The sequence below is a fragment of the Liolophura sinensis genome, chromosome 1 (assembly GCF_032854445.1).
Source record: "Liolophura sinensis isolate JHLJ2023 chromosome 1, CUHK_Ljap_v2, whole genome shotgun sequence".
Taxonomy (NCBI): Eukaryota; Metazoa; Mollusca; class Polyplacophora; order Chitonida; family Chitonidae; genus Liolophura; species Liolophura sinensis.
This window is the reverse complement of record NC_088295.1, coordinates 63,888,988-63,910,584: the sequence shown is the minus strand read 5'-3', so window position 1 is coordinate 63,910,584 and position 21,597 is coordinate 63,888,988. Positions and strand designations below refer to the sequence as shown.

General features: G+C 37.1%; 1 protein-coding gene across 1 annotated transcript in view; it reads right to left on the bottom strand.

Annotated features, from left to right (window-relative positions):
- Positions 1-14,369, bottom strand: part of LOC135481796 (dynein axonemal heavy chain 5-like) — a 50,487-nt gene extending 36,118 nt beyond the window's left edge. The window contains exons 1-23 of the mRNA XM_064761511.1: positions 14,089-14,369; positions 12,323-12,417; positions 11,232-11,321; positions 9,857-9,889; positions 9,551-9,613; positions 9,264-9,335; positions 8,810-8,893; positions 8,252-8,425; positions 7,792-7,984; positions 7,284-7,449; positions 6,983-7,076; positions 6,613-6,711; positions 6,087-6,268; positions 5,484-5,603; positions 5,023-5,224; positions 4,493-4,588; positions 3,290-3,553; positions 3,114-3,179; positions 2,724-2,953; positions 2,328-2,479; positions 1,848-2,055; positions 1,213-1,433; positions 816-1,072 (exon numbers count right to left, since the gene is read on the bottom strand). Coding sequence (XP_064617581.1) covers positions 816-1,072; positions 1,213-1,433; positions 1,848-2,055; positions 2,328-2,479; positions 2,724-2,953; positions 3,114-3,179; positions 3,290-3,553; positions 4,493-4,588; positions 5,023-5,224; positions 5,484-5,603; positions 6,087-6,268; positions 6,613-6,711; positions 6,983-7,076; positions 7,284-7,449; positions 7,792-7,984; positions 8,252-8,425; positions 8,810-8,893; positions 9,264-9,335; positions 9,551-9,613; positions 9,857-9,889; positions 11,232-11,321; positions 12,323-12,417; positions 14,089-14,242 — 3,315 coding nt within the window. The 5' untranslated portion in view covers positions 14,243-14,369. The remainder of the gene's footprint in view (positions 1-815; positions 1,073-1,212; positions 1,434-1,847; positions 2,056-2,327; positions 2,480-2,723; positions 2,954-3,113; positions 3,180-3,289; positions 3,554-4,492; positions 4,589-5,022; positions 5,225-5,483; positions 5,604-6,086; positions 6,269-6,612; positions 6,712-6,982; positions 7,077-7,283; positions 7,450-7,791; positions 7,985-8,251; positions 8,426-8,809; positions 8,894-9,263; positions 9,336-9,550; positions 9,614-9,856; positions 9,890-11,231; positions 11,322-12,322; positions 12,418-14,088) is intronic.
- Positions 14,370-21,597: the final 7,228 nt, after the last annotated feature.

Sequence of the window (21,597 nt, the reverse complement as noted above, 5' to 3'; positions counted from 1 at the left end):
CATTATTTAATATATGAAAGGAACTAGTCTGATTCAAGTCCATTTACCTCAAACCTAGAGACTACTGTCTTGCACTATAAATACTAAGGAAAAAAGTTACAGCAAACACTAGATCAGAACCACTGAAATGATTAGAAATGTGTCAACAAAATCTTACCAATAAATCTGAAATATTTTATATTGCTCACATTTACACAATCATTTCAATGCTTCTGCACAAAACTAGTGCCATGTGCCGTAAACTAAATTGTTCTAATTCAGACCTGATATAGTCAGTATTTATCTGGAACAAAAATGTGTCATACACAAATAAATGGACAGTTTCAGTTTCAAATTATGATCATACAAGGTCATTTTACAATGTAGTATTAACTGACAGTGAAACAACACATGAAAGAAATCAGATGAAGAGAAGATTTTTTCACATTTCAGATCATGAAGATGGCAAGCACACGCTCCACAGAAAAGGTTATGCCACAGACATAGATGACATCTTTTATCGAAGCAACATTAGATTACTGCAAACACCACACTGTTAGCTCTGACTGAAAATCTTGCTCAGAGACACAAATATACTTACATTCATCTGCTAAAAAGGTATGAAAAATATATTGCATTAGTTTCAAATCTTTTACCATAATAAAAGAATGATTTATGATAATAAAAAAAACTGTGCTGAGCTCAAGGTTACATTCTTACAGCTCCAGTTACATGCTTTAAAAAAAAAAAAAAAAAAGACTATGAAAAAGTTATCTCCCTTGAGTCCGACTAAATTGCTTTAATATCTCCCTTGCTTCCTGTGCAGATTTATTTACCTTCTGCTGCTGTTTCTGTTGTAAAACAAAGTGCTCCCATTGTGGAATGGCTTGTGACATCTTGAGGATGATCTGTACAGCCTTGTTCAGTGACTGCTGGATGTCGTCCAGGCTGGGTTTCATGATGACATTGGGTATGGCCAGGATGATGTCAGCACAGAAGAGTGGGGGCTTGGGCTCCTCTTTAGCATTGTCTATTGTGTACTTGTTGGAGGTCTGGAGGCGGCGTTTAATGGCATCCAGTGATAACCGTGTACCTATATACATAGGCAAAGAATAAAAGTTAACAGCATGTTACTGGAACATTACAACTAAACAGTCTCATCATGTGACATTGATGCAATTATATATTCTGACCAAACGAAAAATGTTTTTATGACTCCAGTTTGATACTCACTCTTGACCAATGCCTCTGAGTTTCTCAGTGTGAAGTGGTTGAGCAGTGCATAATAACAGCAGGGTTGACACTCCTGACACCTGGCTTTCTTGTGTTTGTGGTCAGGGAACAGACAGGTATAGGCCTCCTCAGCAGTGAGGTTAACGCTCTCACTGGGCTTCAGTCTGGACCTCAGGGTACCCACCAGCTCATTGACAGCCTTCTCCACCAGCTGACTCTGCCTGCAATCACAACAAAACATTAACAAATGACAGAATACAATAATTATGTAAACCTTCAGGAAACACCAAAGAAAAACAAGTTTTCTGCACATACATAAAAATACCTATTCATTTCAACTATAATCGTATTCCATTTCTCCATTATCAAAATCCAGCAGATGCCCTAGGAATCCTCAAGAAAAGCACAGGTAATATTAATCCGCAGCCACCATCCTGAAATGAACTACTGAGTGCAAAATGTTGGATTACCACTATCTTTGTTTTATGTTAAGCATCAAGGCAATTATTCTGTATCAGTAAAACTCCTGTACACAATACATCTTATGAAAATACTAACATGTAATGTTTTTCTACATAAAGACTTTTTATCCCTGGAATTAAAAATCGTAAATACTGAAATTGTAGAGAACTTACATGGCTAAAGTTACAGCAGCCTGGTTAACCACATCGGTTGTCATGGAGAGGAACTTCTCCATGGTGACTGGTTCATCCTCAGGGAGGTCACAGAGTGCAGTGACAGACATATCATTAAGAACAGCCTCAATACGACAATCCAATATGTCTTTCACTTGTTTGGACAACCTTTCCAGTTCCTCCATTCTGTCATAGCATTTCTGGATGTCTGTCAAACAGAATGTTACATTATGTTAAAGCCAACAGCAAAACGTACACTTACTTTCAAAATACAAAAATTTGTGCCACATAGCTATTCTGAGAGAGTTTTTCTTGCAATTTTTACAACAGTGCACTACAATCAAAACCAGTTCAGAAAAACCCTTCAATCCCTTAAAAACATCCATAGAAATTTAGCCTATTTCACGTTCATCACTTGAGATGTATATGTTTTACTTCAATACACTTTGCGAAACTTCAGACAGTGAAACTGTATCATACAGCCATGAATGTTGAGTGACGTCCAGGTTAAACTGTCCAGCCCAGGCTTAATGGCATCGTCCACACGTCTGCAGAAGGGCTTCATCAAGGGAAGTAACACAGGGGGAATGGCATCCACAATACGACGATAGTCCTTCAGCATCTCTGTCAACCTGCAAGATAACCAGATGGTAAGTGTTGTACAGAAACATAATATAAATTACTCTTTATTACTGTAGGGTGCTTGATATTTCTATAAAACCTTAACTACTGTAGGATATTAGATACTTACATGAAATTTGATGTAGCACAGTGTCTATCAGATATTCTAAGACTTGAAGTCGTTGAATAAAAATAAATTGTCTATTGTGGTTTTGTTTCTGTTGTTTTTTTAAACGTGACTTTTGTGTAACTTACGCCACATTATTCTGCTGGATGCGATCATCAGCCATGATCAAATCTTTGATGGTTTCTGGTATTTCTAGGTGCATCATGCTCAGACACTTGGCTTCCTGAATCAACTCAATGATTTGGGGGTCAAAGTTCACATAGAGATCTTTTGTGTCTGGATGACGGACAATCAGTGAAGCATGGAGGCCACTCTTTGCTGAATCTGCTGCACGGTACCAGCCCCTGTGGTACAGCATCTGAAAAACAGAAAGTGAAAGTTGACACAAATATGCATGAAGTAACATCATTGCAGATTTACATATTCATATAAACATTTCGTGCATATTGCTTTAATACATAACTACCAGAATCTCAGCAAGGAGTCATTCTTGATAGGTTTTAAACAGACTTAGTTACCTCAAATTCCAGCAGAACACCTGCCATTTTGTTGTAATTGCGAATGATCTTCATTGCTTCAGAACTCTGCAAAAAGAAGTAAATGATATAAATCACAAGACAAGAGTTATAATTCAAGGTGAAAATATGAATAATGTTACTTATGCATATTAAATTACCCAAATACCATCACCCACCTTGAGAATTTCCGGTTTGGTTTTGAAGACTTTCATGGGATTTTCAATTTTTCTGTACAGTTGCCTGGTCCAGGCTATCTTCCCGGCGATGGGTGGCAAGTTGCGGGGAATGACTGGCTCATTTTTCTGTTTCTGGTACAGTTTCCTAATGGCCTCTAAGTCCCGACTGTAATTCAGCAGCACCTTACTATACTTGTCATTCATATCTAGCTGAGCGCCTCCGATCCGCTCAAACTTGGACATCAGCTCGATGGCTTTCTCAGTCTGAAAGAAGGGCATGAGAAGAAGCTTGTAGTAATTGGACTTCCAACAAGATATTTCTATATTGGAACACTCAAATAGCCAGGAATTTGACCCATCACAGAGCCACAAGCACATTGCCAGATCTATACAAAAAGCAGGGGCAGAATATTATGCTGAAGTCATTGAAACCAGTGCATCATGAATCTGTACAGTTGAGGAAAGGTGTAGAGCAGGGCATCATACCACACAAAACAAAGCTAAGCCTTCATGAGGGGCCTTAATCTTACATAAATCACTCAGTTAGTCATTGCTTCGTAGCATTTGCAGATGTATTACTAACCAGTCACCCTCACCCTGATATACATGTATTTATAAACTATGCCATAGTTTGTAAAGAAGTAAATACATGCAGACGAAGCAAGCTTGAAATTCATCTGTGCAATTGTGGACAATAGTTTAGTTCAGTATGTGCCAATGTGAGAAGAAAATATGGAGAAGCAATTCTTCATATATGACAAAACACAAGGCCAAAATAGTAGGCCAACTTATTCAGTACGCAAATCATGATCAGGCAAATTAATGCAAACCCTTTCAAAAATATGAAGTGTTCACAGAAAAACCATCCCAAAACGTATAAGCTACATGTGACTTGTGTAATCCAAAGATATATTATAAAACATGCCATATTCATCCCTTGTTCTATTAGCACCTTGAAATGAGGTAATGTTTCACAGAACCAGGGCTAACTATCGCACTCATAAAAGTTACCTGATACAGTTTGGTGTGCTGATGGAATAGGACAAGAGAAAAACACATGTTTATTCCCACATTCACATATATATGTAAGACAAATAAACCTCAGCGGCTTGAGCCATTGTATCATGTTATAACAACAAATGATCTAAACCAAATTGAATTTTTATTTTTTTTATGGTTATGTTCTTAAGTTTCATGACTTACACTCAGGCTTTTTTGGAACCAGCCATCCATGAATGTCTGTATCATGGAGCGAAGACTGTCAATCTGACTCCTGAAGTCAGAGTAGTCCTGGTCAAACTGAAATAGAAATATGAAATCACATCATCACTATGTGAGAACTGAAACTATTTCTGAGCAGAGATATTTTTTTTTTTCAAAATAATTTTTACATGAACCGTTGCCAAGCCACAGAATACTGTTACATGCTGTTTTTACCTTTCTATAGGATAGGTGTTTAATGCCCTCCTCAAAAATTTTTCACTTATACGACAATAGTTAGGGTTAAGCCCAAAAAACAGTCCTTGATGAGGAGCCTCCTGACTTGTCTGCAGGTGAGTCAGCTGGTGAACCAGTGATCAAGGCTGCATCCTCACTGCAGAAAAACAGTAAAAGATCAACTTGGAAAGAGCAATTTACATCAGACACCTAAGACACCTAAGTAGATAGTATGGCAGCCCAACTATTCAAAAAAGCAACAAGTGTATTTTTTTTCTTTCTTTCTGGTCTATTACCTCCCCCTTTCTGTGATCAAGCACGTCATAGTTCTTTTTCTTGGTCACTTCAGAGATGGTCTTGTACTTGGCAACAATCATCTCAATACCTTCAATCTTCACATCGGACAAACCAGAGAACATCTCCATTGTGTTGATCATGTCAGCAATCTTCTCCAGGCGTTTGCAGAAGGTGTCAAACTTTCCAAAGATGTAGTTTTCACTAAAGTGTAGAAAAGACTCAAATTCAAATCCTTGTTCAAGTGATCTAGATATATGTAGGTCAATGTTATCATCTGATGAAATGTATTGATAAATGACAAAGGTGTGGTGAGACATAAAAGAAATTTGCAGCACTCACAAAAATTGGATGACAAGGAAATAACCAATTTTATGACATTTTCTAGACAAATCTGAATGAAGGCCATACTTAACAAAATTTTTGTTTTGTTAACTGATGTTTATCAATGTTTAAGTCTCACCTGAACTCAAACTGCCTTTCTTTGGGGTTTTGTCTAAGCTTCTCTTTTGTTTTCTGAAACTGTCTTTGGTACTCCTTGTTCAGTTTTATACAGTTGTCTAATCTCTCCAGCAAATCAACTCTGAAAAGATTCCAAAAAAGGGTAATATTTAGACACATTTAAAGCTAGTCTAATTCAGGCTGTATCACATGACACAAAAAGGTCAGTCAAATATGTGACTGATAGAAGATACAGATATCTTGAAAAGACATGATACTTAAGCAAAATTACTTAAGAACAACAAAACCTTGAAGTCTTTCAGATTGATAATCATATGGTTTAACAGTCAACTACCCACCCACCTATCTACTTGAGAAAGAAAATATGTGGCCTGTGGATTCCCTGCTCGCAGCGCTTTTAACTTGGGAGACATAGGGGGAAAAAAAGTCTGGACATCCTGCTCCAATAAAATAAGCCTCACTGATATTTCTGTCTGACCTCCCAAGCGGATTGGTGATGTATTTAATGAAAAATTATAAAAGCACATATAAAGAGAAAAAACCCTGCGAAGGCTGGAATTCAACAGTTTCAGTTCCAAAGGACTATGGGTACAACTGTACATACCTTGCGTGATCCCAAATCTTAGAGACACCGTTATTGATGTAAGCTTTGCAGGTTGTGATCATCTGGTTGGTGATCTTCACAAAGAGAGAGGTCATCCTCTCAGAGGTGTTGTAGTACTGTGATATGCTGTAGATCATCCTCACAGCATTCATCAGACTCGGGATGTGCTCCACCATTGAGGCCTGCAACAAAACAGTTGCAGGATAAAATTCTCCAAAAGATGGTCTTTGTTCATTTGTTTAATTTTGCTTATCTGAATGAGTTATTTGACTGCCATTTTGCCATCCTCAAGAAATTTAACTTTAACTATGGCATCAGTTTTGTAGAGAAAAGCACAAACGGTGAGGTGAGGAAGTTTATCGAATTTTTAGAATTTTTGTCCTAGTTGGTGTCAAAGATTTTGCAGTGAAAAAACAGAAAGTAACCAACTTGGTCACAAAAGTAGTTTATAAACAGTGTAATATTTACATGAATCTTCATATGTTGAATAGCATTACTTAAAAGATTAACATTCTTGTGGACTTACAGGGTTACACTTGACCAGAGGTCCAAAGAACTTGTCCAATGTGTATAGAAACTTCACATTGTCCTTTGCCTCATTGGCAGCATCAGTAATACTAGAGTCCTGTTAAAAAAAAGAGACATAACATAGATTTAAGTTAATATATCAAAAACCAAAGAGCTTAATCAATCTAATAGTTTCATAGTCTTGAATGAGACTAAGAAAGTAATTTGAAAATAATATACGGCATTTCTGCTAAAAATTATACCTGGATAACTAGCTAGCCTTGATTGCGTTTTATTTAAACAAAACTGACTGGGGAGACAATACTTGAACCACATACAATATTCACAAAAACAAATCACACAGCAAATACCCGTAACGCGAGTCTTACCAGTTCCCTCCATTTGCGGAGTGTCTTTGACTTGGCTACCTGTAGAATTCCAACCACAGCCTTACATCTCTGGCTCTTCATCTGCTCAAGCAGGCTGTGACAAGGAAAATAATTAAATCAATATTTCTTACATCTGTGGTTTGGCCCAATACCCTAATATATTATTGTGCAAGATATGACAATCACAATGTTCAATTTAGAATCAAGGGCTATGAAACGCACTCAAGACTTGTGCATTATGTATTATCAAGGAAGGAATTCATTCTTTTTTTGATTTGGTAATACACATCAGCCTACTCACTTGTTGAACTTGGCCATACGTGACTTCCAGTAGGCCAGCTCAGCTGTGGGTCCAATGTCATCTGCCTCCCTCCTCATCTGTTCACTCTCTGCTAACACCTGCTCTATCTGCTTAGACCACACCAGTAGTAACTCCTCAAGTTTCTCCACTAACTCTGTGTTTGATGCTACAAAACAGCGCTCAGGATTCAGTTTGTGCAAAGCAATGTGTGTGGGGTGACTGCCTTAGAGAAAAATTCACAATCAAAACTACCGTAAAATATCTCATGCAGATTAAACAGATTATCACCAGAAAACTTTAAAAGACATCTACACTGTCCATTACAACTGTGACTTGAATATTCCTAATAATTGCTTTTAAAATGTAGGTGAAACAAAGCAATTAATCTGCAGTATTACCCTTTACTGTGGACAGCCTTAGAAGTGAGTATCAAAAAACTGTCCTTTAATGACAGGAATCTTTCTCGCAATCATGTACAGCAATGTAAGTCAATAACTGTAAAACTTACCAGCTACTTGATAATCTGCAGGAGTTTTCATGGTGTCCAGTTGAGGGGTGGTACCATTTTCTGCAAGTGTTACCTGCCCCTTCATGTTAGCCACTGCTCCCATCAGGTTGTTCACAAATTTCTCCATAACTTCTAAGAAATCTGCAACCTGGTTGTTGTTTCCATTCTTGCTCTCTGATAAATTTCCCCAGCTCTACAAAAACAAAATCTCCATGTTGAAAGAGTGTGTTTATTTGTAGTTTGTCAAAACAAACTCCAACCATTGAACACTTTGGAATGTGTGGATATCCAGCAGTGGCTAATGCAAAAGTGACTGAATACAACTTTCCAATAAATGAGAGAAATCTTTTAAGTCAACTGTAAGCCTTCATTACTCAATGCAATCTTTCAGTTTATATTTATTCTGCTTGTATTCCAACATACAGTTTATATTATATTTCTTTGTGATTTGACAACTTACTTCAAGCCCTTTTAAGGATGGCAGGAGTACTTTAGAGAAGTACTTTTCAACTCCTACAAGAACTTGCCCCCCTGAGCAGTCTATAACACCAAAGTTCACTTCCTGTGCGATGTTCTGTAGTGTAATGGCTTTTTCTGTTGTTCGCAGGAAATACAAACACATTCCACATAATCCCTGAAAATTTTTAATGAGGCATCTTTTAAAATGAATAAAATAACACAAGGAAGGAAAATTATTACAAAAATCTTAATGCATGAATTATCATGTAATTTTCATGCCTAACTGCATTTATTTGTTCCTGTGTTAAGCTGAAGTGAAGAATATCACCTATATGATGGCACTTGGCAGATGGGCGGAGGAGGATGGAAAGAACAAAAAGGGAAACAACTGCACCATGCCAGACGCTGATAAACCTTCTGTTATAAGGCTACAATCAAGCCGGCAGGATTCAAACCTGCAACTTCATTGGTCAAGGGCTGAACTCAGGACATCTAGAGGGCATGAATAGCTTCTTATATTAATAACACTGTTTCTCAAGATAATCACAAATTGCCTCACCTCTGTTGATCCATTTGTGATGAAGAGTCGTTTTTGTACATTAGCACCTCCAGCAGAACTGATGTTATCTGTCCTGGGATCCCGCTGGGAGGAAAAATTCACGTGTTTACAAAACTAAGTTTCATTGCAATTGCATTCATGCTCAAAAGTTAGATATGAGGGAGAATGCTGTTTTTTGCCTGAGGTCTTGTACATTAAGCGAAAATACAAGCAACATAAAATTTAGGGGATAAAAAAAAAGAAAAAAAAAAAGAAAAGAACAAACAAGTTACTTCATCATTTCCAAGTGCATCAGTCATTCAAAGATTCTTTTCTTTACCTATTGAAAACTTACCCAATTCCTACCAAAGATGCTGGACTTTCTATTTCATCGGGGCAGTCAAGACTGCTAAATGAGTGCACATTTCATGTCAACAAACCTTAATAAATATTTTTAAATAGCAATGCTACTCACAGCCATATCCTGATAGAAGAACATGAGTTTTCTGGATCCACCGGCGCTCAAAAAGTCACCAATTGTATCAAACTGAAATTAAAACAGAGATCCATGGTAGCCATCAACTGTGATAGACATTTTTTGCCACACCTACACAGTTAAGTTAATATAACATTTAGTCATTATACAAGTACTTTAATATAAATTCATTTACTACTATTTACATGATTGTTAAATATTTTATTGGAACATTATGTGTATTAATTTTATTGGTTCCACAGAGCTACGTGCCAGTTTCAGCCTACCTTTTCATCTCCGAGAATAAAATCCTCAGCTACAGACACATCTAGTCCTGTTGCATCAGCCAACTACAAAATATAAAATAATTTATTTCATATTCGTGATATTATGATTAAGTGTTATAGCTACTTATAAGTCAGCCAAGAAAACGAAGTTATATGTGCATCAGATCAGAACAGGAATAAAATCTATTAAAAATAGCACTTGATTAGTTTTTTTAGATTAGAGATTACGTTTTACAAATAACTTTAACAATCAACTTCATAAATTCCAATAGCATATTGTTTCAATTCTATTTGCTAACTTTTTACCTGTTTGAAAAGGTAGTTGTGTCGGCCATCCATCTGTCAAAGAGAAACAATATTTGTTTAATGTTTTTGTGAGACAACAATGTAATTCTGCCTTAACTGTTCTCTAAATCGGTTTATATGTATTTGTATCATTGCTAATGCTATACTTCAAAGATCTGATATCACAGCTTTATTGAATTAGAGGTGGGTATTTGAGCTTGGGTTTGAAGCTGTAATACTGACAGCATTGTTATATCTATATAGGACATTCGAAATTCAGAAATGCCTTAATTAAGAGTTGTTAAAGTAATGTGGCCATTGAGGTTACCTATTATGCTGATACATTGTCTATTCACAGTCTGCAGCACAGTTTCCTGATACAAACTTCACCAATTAGTGACACCTTTAGTCTGTATTGATTCCTGCACCACAGCCAGGTGAATGCTTTTGATACAGGTGGCAGGCAGACTGGCAAACAAATCAATGCACCTGGCTGATTAAAAGCCATACAATTTTTAGTCCACTAACAGTGATGTGCCAAATTACTTCTGACCTTATTGCTGACAAAACCAACTCTTTCAGCAAGGATATTATATTTCTCACTTGATGATAATAGTCAGCAAATCTTCACTAGTTTTCAGTGGTGGTATTTGATTAGTTCAATGCCATCAAGTTCAATAATGGACTGTCTCTGATATAATTGAGGGTTATTCAAGCTCACCTCTTAGGTCAGTTTAAGCAGTTATGGTGAAAACACCATCATGTGGTTACTGAACTATCAAATCTTATTTATTATGTAACAATGTTAATTAATGTGCCTAAAACACAAATCTGTTGTTGACTTTTTTTTACTTAATCTAGAAGATAAAACCATCACTATCAGTGATTATTAGTCAATAAATGCACCATATTGTATACATGTATGCTGCATCTAACTATAAACAGATACAAAGTATATCTACAATATCAAATAAAAAAAGAGTACAAATTGAGTTCAAATTAAGACATGACAACAGTCAATCAAATCAGAGGTGCACAGGCAAGCGATCCACCATCCCACTCTGTAGCCAGGGCTATGTTTTATTCACTCCGACCAGATGGCATTCTCTATTGTTGATTAGGTCTGGGCATAGCTTCCCCATTACCTTAATAAATATTTCATTCTGTTCTGCGAGTGTAAAACCATGAAAGACTGAGCTAAAACATCAGGTCACATGGTGCTCTATCCCCAACTGCTGGGCATAGCATTGGAAGCTGTTCACCTTAGATGCAGTGTAAAAAAAGCCCAAAAAACACTCAAAAAAATAAAAAAAAACAAACAAACTGAATCAGTACATTTGTGTTTGTAGTTCTACAGGTTCTGAGAACTTGATTGTAGTACTAATATAACACTTACTGTCAATCTGCGCTCCTCCTTGTATAATTTTGCCTGCTTCTGCATTTCTTTCATTGCCTCGCCAGACAATACAACATTCTTCTTTGCAGGCTAATAGGTTAATAAAAAAATCAAACAATTGTGCAATGATTAGGACTGGTTCTATAACCAAGTTCACATTTATCTGTTTATTTGACTGGAAATTTCCACTTGTACAAAGCCGATCTGGCTTACTTATGGAGGAAACCACAGCCTCTGCAGTCAACAACAGCACAATGCCAAGCACCAGACAAACACTCTGATTAAAAACCACAACCAAATCAGCAAGAACCAGATTTGAGCCTGAGACCTCAATGGTCAGGAGCTTACTCTGGCTGTGGTAAGGGTAAAGCATTAGTTGATTAAAACCTGACAAGATCATAACCTTTGCTTTGAGAACAGTACAGTCAGTACAAATGTGAAAGAGACAAGAATGCCTTCACAAACTTTGCGTATGTTTAATATACTTTAATCTTCATTTATCAGAGATCTGTGCACTGTCGGACACACTCGACTAGGACTTCGTCTTTACGGGTCAGTGGAGTATCCATTTATATCGCTCAGGCAGCCTCAAATTAGGTTTTGTCGCGATACAATACGTTATTGACCCTGCCTGCCAGAGCTGACAAAAGCCTGATAAATGATAGCTGGCGTGACAAACCAGCAGCCATTGTATTGGATTTTAGCACGATAACTGGCAGACCTCACCTGATAAGCAGGCAACAATCTCTGCTTGGTAAATACCACTGAAGGCACTCCAATCACCAGATTTTGTTTCCAAAAGAGCAAATCATTATCTTACACAGGAACCCTCTACATACTACTGGAAATTTCCCATCTGGAAGCCTTTATGCCCATGCCAAATGTTTTCACAACACAATCAATAAAGTGCAATTATATAATTTCTATAAATATTGAATTCTGTTAACACTGTGGAAAATAATGAATAATTATGATAATTTGCTCTGAACACTCCATGGGATGTAAAAATTATTTTTGAGTTACATGTAAATAAACAATGGCCATATTTAAGAGCTAAAAATGTAGCCTAGTTACGAGAAATTAATACAAACCTTCATCTGAGCACCACCTTTGCCAGCAGTTGTTTTCTTGCCTTCCTCTTTTTTAACCGTCTTCTTCTCTTCTTTCTTGCCATCATCTTTGACAGCTGATGTAAAATTAAACGAATATTCAGAATGACTCTACACACAACAATTTTATGTCCATTACTACAAAAGTAACTAAAATATGTAATTTTTCGTCATTTTTAAACATAATTTTCAATACCTGAACAAGTGCGCAGCTAATTTCTCTTGCTTAGGATTACAAGGACCAATTATCTATCTAGTTAGTGGTTAACAGTGCTGAAGAATATTTCAAGTAAATGGACGAAAATCTGCTGAAGGGTCTGGAGAAAAACACCTGCATATGGCAAATACATTTAACTGACAAACTTTCTCTTGTGTGAAACAAAATTTAACCCACAGAGCTTATTCCATGTCATTATGTATTCTATGTTTGTGGAATGCATGTTTCTAAACTGATGTCTTTAACTTTTGTCACCAAAACTTCAAGTACAGTGATGTCATTAAATGGAACCTCAAAGCTTTCGAATCCGAAAGAAATAATATTAATTAAGGTATTACAGAAGATAGCTGAATTCAAGTGTCATAGAGTTTGTCAACATATTAAAACGCTTATAATCTAGGTTAAAGGCCAATTGGCATTTGTTTCCATACAGATTTGTTTTGTAATGTGTGAAAACTTGGGCTAACAATGGCACTGGCAGGTTAAATAATATCCTAGAGTGACAAGTCCCTGCATGGTCTCAGAATACAACAGATTAAAAGGATTAACACTTCATGCCTTTTATATCTGGATTAAGGTGCTTTCTGTTGTTAGTATTAACTTCCAATGTGTTGAGCTTTATGACTGGACAGTCAAATGTGAGCACTGCTTATGCACATAGGCAATGTTTACTCTGTCTGTGTACATGTATAGGCTGCGAGGCTACCGTCAAGTTGGCAAAGGCTCAACTGTGTACACATGCACAACAGGCTATATATGCATAGATGCTACCATATACATTGTACGTTATAAGAAAATGATGTCTTATAAACAAGAGCAGTAGAGGTACCTTAGATTACAGTGTTAATCAACCATTATACAAGTGCCATGTAGTGTTGTGTTACATTACAATGAGACTGCAGTTTTACAAGCCAATGAAGCATATAAATTCAGGATTTCCATCAAAATTATTGTTACAAACAATTAAACATTTCAGATTCAGTATTTACATCAGTAAAATATTTTAATTTGTCACATATAACATTATGCTATAAATGCTACAGCATAGACCTAATTTGCAAGAAAGTACTTGTTCACATCTTACTAGTCATTTGGCAGACAATTTTCTGACAACAAAGTAACAAAACAGCAATTTATATCTGTAAATTTAATAAGGAAATTTTTATATCTGTAAATTTAATAAGGAAATTTTACTGCATTGATGTCAGCATAAAGCCAGTATGAACATTTTAATGATTTAATGAACAGGCTACTCGTAGGACAAAGTCTCCTCACAAACTTTTGATTTTTGTTTTCAGCTTGATATGTTATAGCACACAAAAGAATGCAACACAATAAACTGGAGGCAGATGATAATCAAAATTAAGAGTTGTGAATGTCAGACAAAAACACAGTTATTTTCTGAAATTTACAAGTTACTATGTCATAACATAGTTGCCTTTTATTATTATATTCCTTCAATTATTATTATACTCCTTCAAAACTATTTTGGAACGCTGAGCATGCAGTGATAATAAAGTAAACAGCTTACGTTTGTCAACTGAAACTAAAGGAGGGGCAACTTCAGTATCTGGTTTAGGACTAGGTGGTTTGTTGGCTTCTTTTTCGCTGGGTCCGCCGTCATCTTTAACTGTGTCGGTCGGAATTTCCTCAGTGGCTGTCGGAGTTTGCTCCACGTCAGCCATGGCTATAGTTGTATCCTTTCACTTTTCTGAATAATTATCGTACCACAGAACCCCTGCAAGAAGTTTTACGGCTAATGACTGCTGCTACTCATGGTAGGCTCCTCAAATACGGCTGTAGAAAAGCCGTCCATCGATCTCTTAGCTACCCACACTAATCCCTAGTGAGCGGGCACTGGTGAGAACTAGTCCTACACGATGAAGATTACAGCGAGGATATAGTCCGCAAAGAATCGAGCTGATCAAATTACATTTGGAGAGAAATTTTGTACTTTCTGCTTTTTCAGTGCTTTTATACTGTAATTTTATACACTGAGATTAAAATTCTGTGCTTTTATGCGTAAAATGAAAGCTTAAAGTTAAAGATGTTACTCCGCGGGCGTGATTAGGCTGTAATCGTCTGCACCCCTCTCCATAGTAACGTGTACACAAATCAGGTCAACTTGGCACGTGTTCACATTGCGTCACGGAGACTTTACAGAGGGATCAGGACCTTACAGAGAACACCGCGTATACTGCCTCGGCTAGTCATTTTGCGCTGTGTGCACATTCTAAGACAGTAAATAATACTTGGCTAGACCTCATGTAATTGTTATGGTGTATATATAAAGAGTGTTGCAGAAGTATATAGACCTACGCTTGTTTCAGTCTTGAGATAAGGAAATAGTAGAGCTAACTGCAAATGAGCTTTGTGATCGTATATAACAACTTTGTGATCGTATATAACAACTCCATGTATATACGTATAGGCCTACATACAACAAACGTGGTATGTTTCTGAACTGTTCAAGTTTCTGATGAATAGGTCTGGATAATATGTGCGTAAATTTGGCATCGAGCAGGCGAATTGGTAATGTGCTAAATGCAGTTTTACGTTTCCTTTTTTTTTTTTTTGTTTAATAATTCCATCAGAGTTCAGTACCGGTAGTTTCTCTTGCGCATTCTTTTGGAATTCTAATTAGGCCTATCTTCATTTTTTAAAAAATCTTTCACGATTTCTACCCAACACAGGCTACACAGTATTCAATTCACCTTTATTAACGCATGTGCTATATACATATATAGAAGGAACAAATGTACGCGCGAAATTCATTAGGCCTATGCAGTAATCGCAGTTTATCTCAAAAAATTAAGTAATAATTAAGTTAAGCTCAGTCATACATATGTGTGACCTTTTTTATGTGGGACCAGCGTGCTATCCCGTTACCGTAGGTCTGTGTACATATCATGCGCACCATGGTCTTCGCTTAATATCCCTGCCTACCCTTGATTTATCCATCATTCGGGCACCCGCATGTATACAGGGCATAGTCGTGTATATAACGAGACAATATCCTGATTGTATGCGACGTTAAATGATCAAATAAGTCATTAAGAAAGTAGTAAACTCAACAAACAAACAGCAAATAAAGAAATAAAGAAAAAAGTACATAAATGTTTTTTGTTTACCTGTACATATTTCATGTTTTACGGCCATACGATCTGAATATATAAATAGATTTTTGGCGATCTTCAGGACTATAGAGTGGGCACATACATATATATGAAAACTTTGCGTACATACACTATACACCACACTCTTTATTATACAGACCTTTTATGCACTCGCCATGGCAGGTATAGGTCTTCTTGACACACCCCATATATATACTGAAGCTGGGTTATGTTTATACGTTGCAAACTTTGTTGAAACGTTATATTTATCGCTCATTTCTCTCATTCCCGGACAGTTACACGAATATTGTGGATTGCTTTACTGTCCATGTACGGGGTCTTAGAGACAATAAGTCGGCGATACTCGCGCTGCCTAACGTTCGTTAAAAACCAATTGTTTTCACCATTATGCATGGTGTTCATATATGTACGTACATCTGTACGTATACGCCACGATACGAAATTTCGTCAATAAATTTACCTCGATCGGAGCACACTTGTTTCCTCCATCACGAATAAAACAGACCAAGATTGTTTAAGTGAAGAAAAATTTCAATATGGCGTCGAACAATAAATAAATGAGAAAAAGACGACTGAACATTGTGCAGTTATTGAAACAACAGCTTGTACACACTTTTCTTCAGAATTTACTTATTTATTTGATTGGTGTTTTACGCCGTACTCAAGAATATTTCACTTAAATACGATGGCAGCCATGCAGCATTATGGTGGGTGACAACCTTGCAAATCTCCGGGCGAAACCCACTGTCATATGCAGGTTGCTGGCAAACCTTCCCAAGTAAGTGGGAAGGTCTGCTAGCAACCTGCGGATGGTCGTGGGTTTTCCCCGGGCTGTGCCCGGTTTCCACCCACCATAATGCTGGCCGCCGTCGTATAAGTGAAATATTCTTGAGTACGGCGTAAAACACCAATCAAAAAAAAAAAAAAAAAAAAAAAAAAAAAACCTTCCCAAGTACGAATGGAGAGGAAGCCAGCATGAGCACTTTTCTGCAGAACCATCTATGACTATATACACGCTGAAGATGGACTTATATATATATAAACCATAATTTGATGATTGACTAAAAGACATTTTATGGAAAAAAAAAACAGTTCCTGCCCCCCCCCCCCCCTATCCCCCCCCCCACACACACACTCAAAGTCGATCGACTGCTTTTGTTACGTCAAGGTAAAGAGGCAAAATTCCATTGCCCATAGGAAGGTAAATATCTTTAGTAATTCAGTTACAGCGTTTACACGTACGTATAAGCATATATATAAACCCATACATGCTTGAAAGATCTTGTCTTGTAACAAGTTAAACACTGCTTGGAAGATAACTCTCTGCACAAGTATAGGAATATAAGGCGGTGGTTTTTGCACCATGTATTCGTCGGTCCTGACTTAAATATATATGGAGACGCATTATAGCCAATGAAATATAGATGACTGGTGAATGTTCCACGTTATACAGTCCTGGAAAAAAGTTCGGAATATTGGTGAATTTCACACCATCTCCATGAAGAGCGTGGTTCGTTGCGTTCAGGTCAATAATCTGTCGATTGGTTTCACTTGGACTAGTCCCTATGATGCATTATCAACAGTTTCCTCAAACCAAAACATTTCTAAATGAGAAACGAGTTTTTCACGATATTCTGAAAGCGCCCCAAACAAGTGCAGAAATTCAGTGAAACCCATGTATTTTATTACCAGCTGTAACTTTTATTCGATTGGAAATATGTCTACAATACTTGGTAAGTTAAATATGCAAAACACTAACAATACATAAAATTAATTTAGTACTTGATGTGCCCACCCCTCGCATTGTACAATGCGCGCACACGTCTTGGCATACTGGCAACTAAGGAAGTCAAAGTTTCTTCCGGTATATCTCTCCAGCAAGTGAGCACAGCACGAGTTAGTTCAGCCACGTTCGTTGGGGCTTCATCCAGGTTATTCAACCCACGGGAAACTTCTGCCCACAAGTTCTCAATTGGGTTCATATCCGGTGAAATGGCTGGCCACTGCATGCACCATGGCTTGACCGCAAATTGTTGGACTCAATCAGATTGTATCTTACAAACCTGGCTATTTCGTCCAATCACAGTAGTTCTTACTCAGGCACTCGGATCTGTCAGTGGCACATGCAACTTCGGCCCAATGGCACGTGTTGGTACAACCACTGATGTAAGTTCACTTATTTTTACTATTTCTTAAGTAATAATTTATTCACGTCATAATTAATAGAATTTGTGCTCGCCAGTCTGTGAATTATGCTTGCCATTCTGTGCCATTTCAGTTCAGCAGTGTACAATGTAGGCTAGTTACAACAGTGGATACTTTCAAAGTTGTTGTTGTGCTCTATTTTAGCATTGTCAGTGGATCACATGTACTCATCCTCAGTATTTAATAAGTCTAACTTAGCAGTTACAGACGTAAGGTTGGTGGTAGCACTATGTGGCTATGTTTATGCGGAAATATATGTAAGCATTTACTTCCCCCGCGCTCCTTGGTTCTTAGTGTGCTATCCTCAACATACTTGTTGTCCGCAGTAAGCCTACTGTATGACGTGGCTGATTGTAACGTCTGTCCATTTCTGCGACCGATGTATGTCAGTTTAGTGATATACTACGTCTTGGAAGGATGCGCTGCACCCAGACTTCTACGTGTACATCACCTACTGGCATCACCTGCCATTTATGAACTATGTTTCAAATTTCAATATACCCGCTCAGCAGTACTTTTTTACATGCATGTTACATTGCTGTTTATGCAACCCATCAAACCTAAAGGCATTACATATGTCACATATCCTTTAGTCAATACCATTAAGTCAAGATTGGCCTCTGTGGCCGAGGGGTAAGCTAGCCAGTGCTACCCTATGACCCAGGATCCTCTCACCAAGTTCAAGTGTAGATTATGCTGACTTCCTCTCGGGCTGTACGTGGCAACGTCTTCCAGCAACTTGCGCATGGTTGTGGGTTACCCCCTCACTTTGCCCGGTTTCCTCCCACCACACTGCTGTAGAAGTGAAATGTTCTTGAGTACGGCAAACACCAATAAAATAATAAAATAAATCATTTATGCAAAAAATGATTAGCAGTTTTTTAGCTTGCACTTGTTCCCTTGTTTAACCGTTGCATGCATTAATCTCCTGTAACATTCCCCTAACGCATGTTTATATTATGCTTTAATCCCGGCTTCACACTGTCTCAAAAATTAATTTGTGTAAAACCTCTAAGTGTTTTTTTGTGAATGGTTAGCAAAAAAAGAATAATCCCTAGTATTCCAAGTTCAACTGCTTGAACGCTCCATCCGCTGCATGACTTCGTTTTTCATCTGAGCATAACAAAACCTGTCACTGCTGTCCTTCACTCTGTCTTCACCTGACTATTCTATCTACAATATGTAAGTAATGTTCCATAGTGTTTCTTGCACAAGTATTTTGTGTTTGTTGGTTTTCCTCATGCCTTTTACTTTATATGCTTTACTCAAAATGCTGAAGAAATGAAATGTTCTTGAGTACAGGATAAAACACCAATGAAATAAATAAAATAAATTAATCATTAATACAATATGCCAACAACATGCATTTTTAGCATGCACCTGTTCCCTTGTTTAAATTTTGCATGCATTAAGCTCCTGTAACAATCCCCGATTGCATGTTTATATTATGCTTTAAGCCTAGCTTCACACTGTCTCAAAAATATATATGCGTAAAACTCAAAATAATAACAAAAATGTTAACCCATAATGTGTTCATTGCTTTATATAAAATGTATGTCTATTTTACCCCCGTATCTCTTTTGTGCACATTAATTTTCATAAGCTATGTCCAGAAAATCTGTGCTAAGCTCAATTCTCTTTGTACAGCAACTAAATTGTTCCCAAAACAGTTCAATTAACCAGGCCTTTATGACTTAAAATCATACAAATTTGCACCTTCTAAACATATTTTGTTTTTATGTTCACTTATTTGTGGCTTGTGCATACATGTATATCCTTTACATGTTGCATTTGTGTTATTTTTTTTTTCTCCTAAAATGGTTTTTGTTGTTCTGGCATCATTATGGCCATGTATTGCAGCTTCTGTTATCAGCAGCCTCTATGGTTAAACTTTGTACCTTATGTCATACCCTGGGCATCGGCATCTGCATCCAATAATTGAGAAAAAAATGTTAAAATGTTAGGGGTTGGTATCTTGTAGGTATTGAGCTCAGGGTTTACACCCTTGAAGAGCACAATAGAAAGAGGGGGATATTCCATCATTGATTGGATGTGTTCATATTAACTATTGTAAGTTGCTGAATTCCTGACTGAGTATTATGTTTAGGATCAATGTTAAACAGAGTATTAGGAGTGGTTTCTCAAAAACTACTGCATGTGTTGAGCTGCGGGTTTGCACACATGCAGGGCACAATATCAATTGGGGAATATTCCATCATTGGTTGGGTGTGTGCATATTTAATACCGTAAATTACTGAATTCCTGATTTAGTGTATTGTGTATTAGAATCACTGTTATACAAAGTGTTAGGGTTGGTATCTAAAAAGTATGCCATGTATTGACCTTAAGTTTTACATGCATATAAATCTCTGTGAGCATATTAATTACCAAATTCATCATTTGAGCTGAAGTTTTGCCTTCATGTGTCTCATACAGGCGAGCTCTTTGGTAGCCTTGATACCAATTATAAGTTTAACATAACATATAATTGTTCATTTGTTTTTATTGCATTCTTACACCATTACACTTTTTCTGTAAACTTCATACTGTTTGTGTTGCTCATAGATGTACTTCATTAAAATCTCTCTTGTAACATATCCATAGTTTGCCCATTGTTATACAAGCAGAGGCTTGGTAATTTTCCTCTATCTGTTGCATACTTCATTGTCATCACATTTATTAACTAACATGTAGTTCATGTTAAATACAAATCTCTTATAACATCACTTGAGTTTTCTTTTATCATACATGTGGTACCTGTTCAGAGAAAAAAAGCATAATTTACATGTACTTTTTTTTTTTAAATTTTAGGTTTACTTGAAGGAACTTAGCCCCAGCATTCTTGTCAACCATGGGGTAGGCCAATCCTTTCACCTTTTATGCAGCAGCTTTGGTAAGTACACGTCATCTTACAAGTTTATTAACAGCCACATATTTTACCATTTCAACCTTAAAGGTATCGCCGAACCATCATCATTGGCTTGTGTTATAATCAGTAAGAAATTCCTGTTACAGTATCTGTTATGTTCTTCGTTATGATGTTGCAAATCATTGTAAAACACATAGCAATATGTAATCATGGCCACAGTCAACAGGTGTGCTACAGTGTCCGTATGTGCTACTAGTTTTGCAAAAAAAGGCACTTCCCAATTGCACTCAAAACTGCAATAACTGGTCAACACCACTGTTGGCATCTGAGGTTAGTTTCAAAACCAGTGTATTATAGATAGCGGGCTGTGGCCCAGTGGTTAAGGTGATCCTCTCAGTTGCTAGTATACACAAGGTACATATTACCACCCCACTTTGGAGGGCAATTGTATATTTTCCACTCTTAATTTTTGTGGCTCCTGGAGCATGACGACAAGCCATCGACCATACTTGTGTGGTCGTTATCAAAGAAGTTGGTTTCGGAAGTAACATTCACACAACATAGAATGTAATTGTCAAGCTCTGTCAGTTAAGACCTGCGTGTTGCATTACTCCTATTGGAAAAATTACTTCTATGAACCCCTGCATTTGGTACACACTTTTTGAGTGCTTTTACTTGTATAAAGTATGGTTTACTGAATTCAGGGGCCAATGCCTTATACCAGGTTGGTCCGACAAGACTCCATCACTGGACTTGGACGAAAGTTTCTCCAAAGCTTTTCGGCGGTTTTCCTCAATCCTCTGTTTCTGTTCCGGAGACAGACTCACGT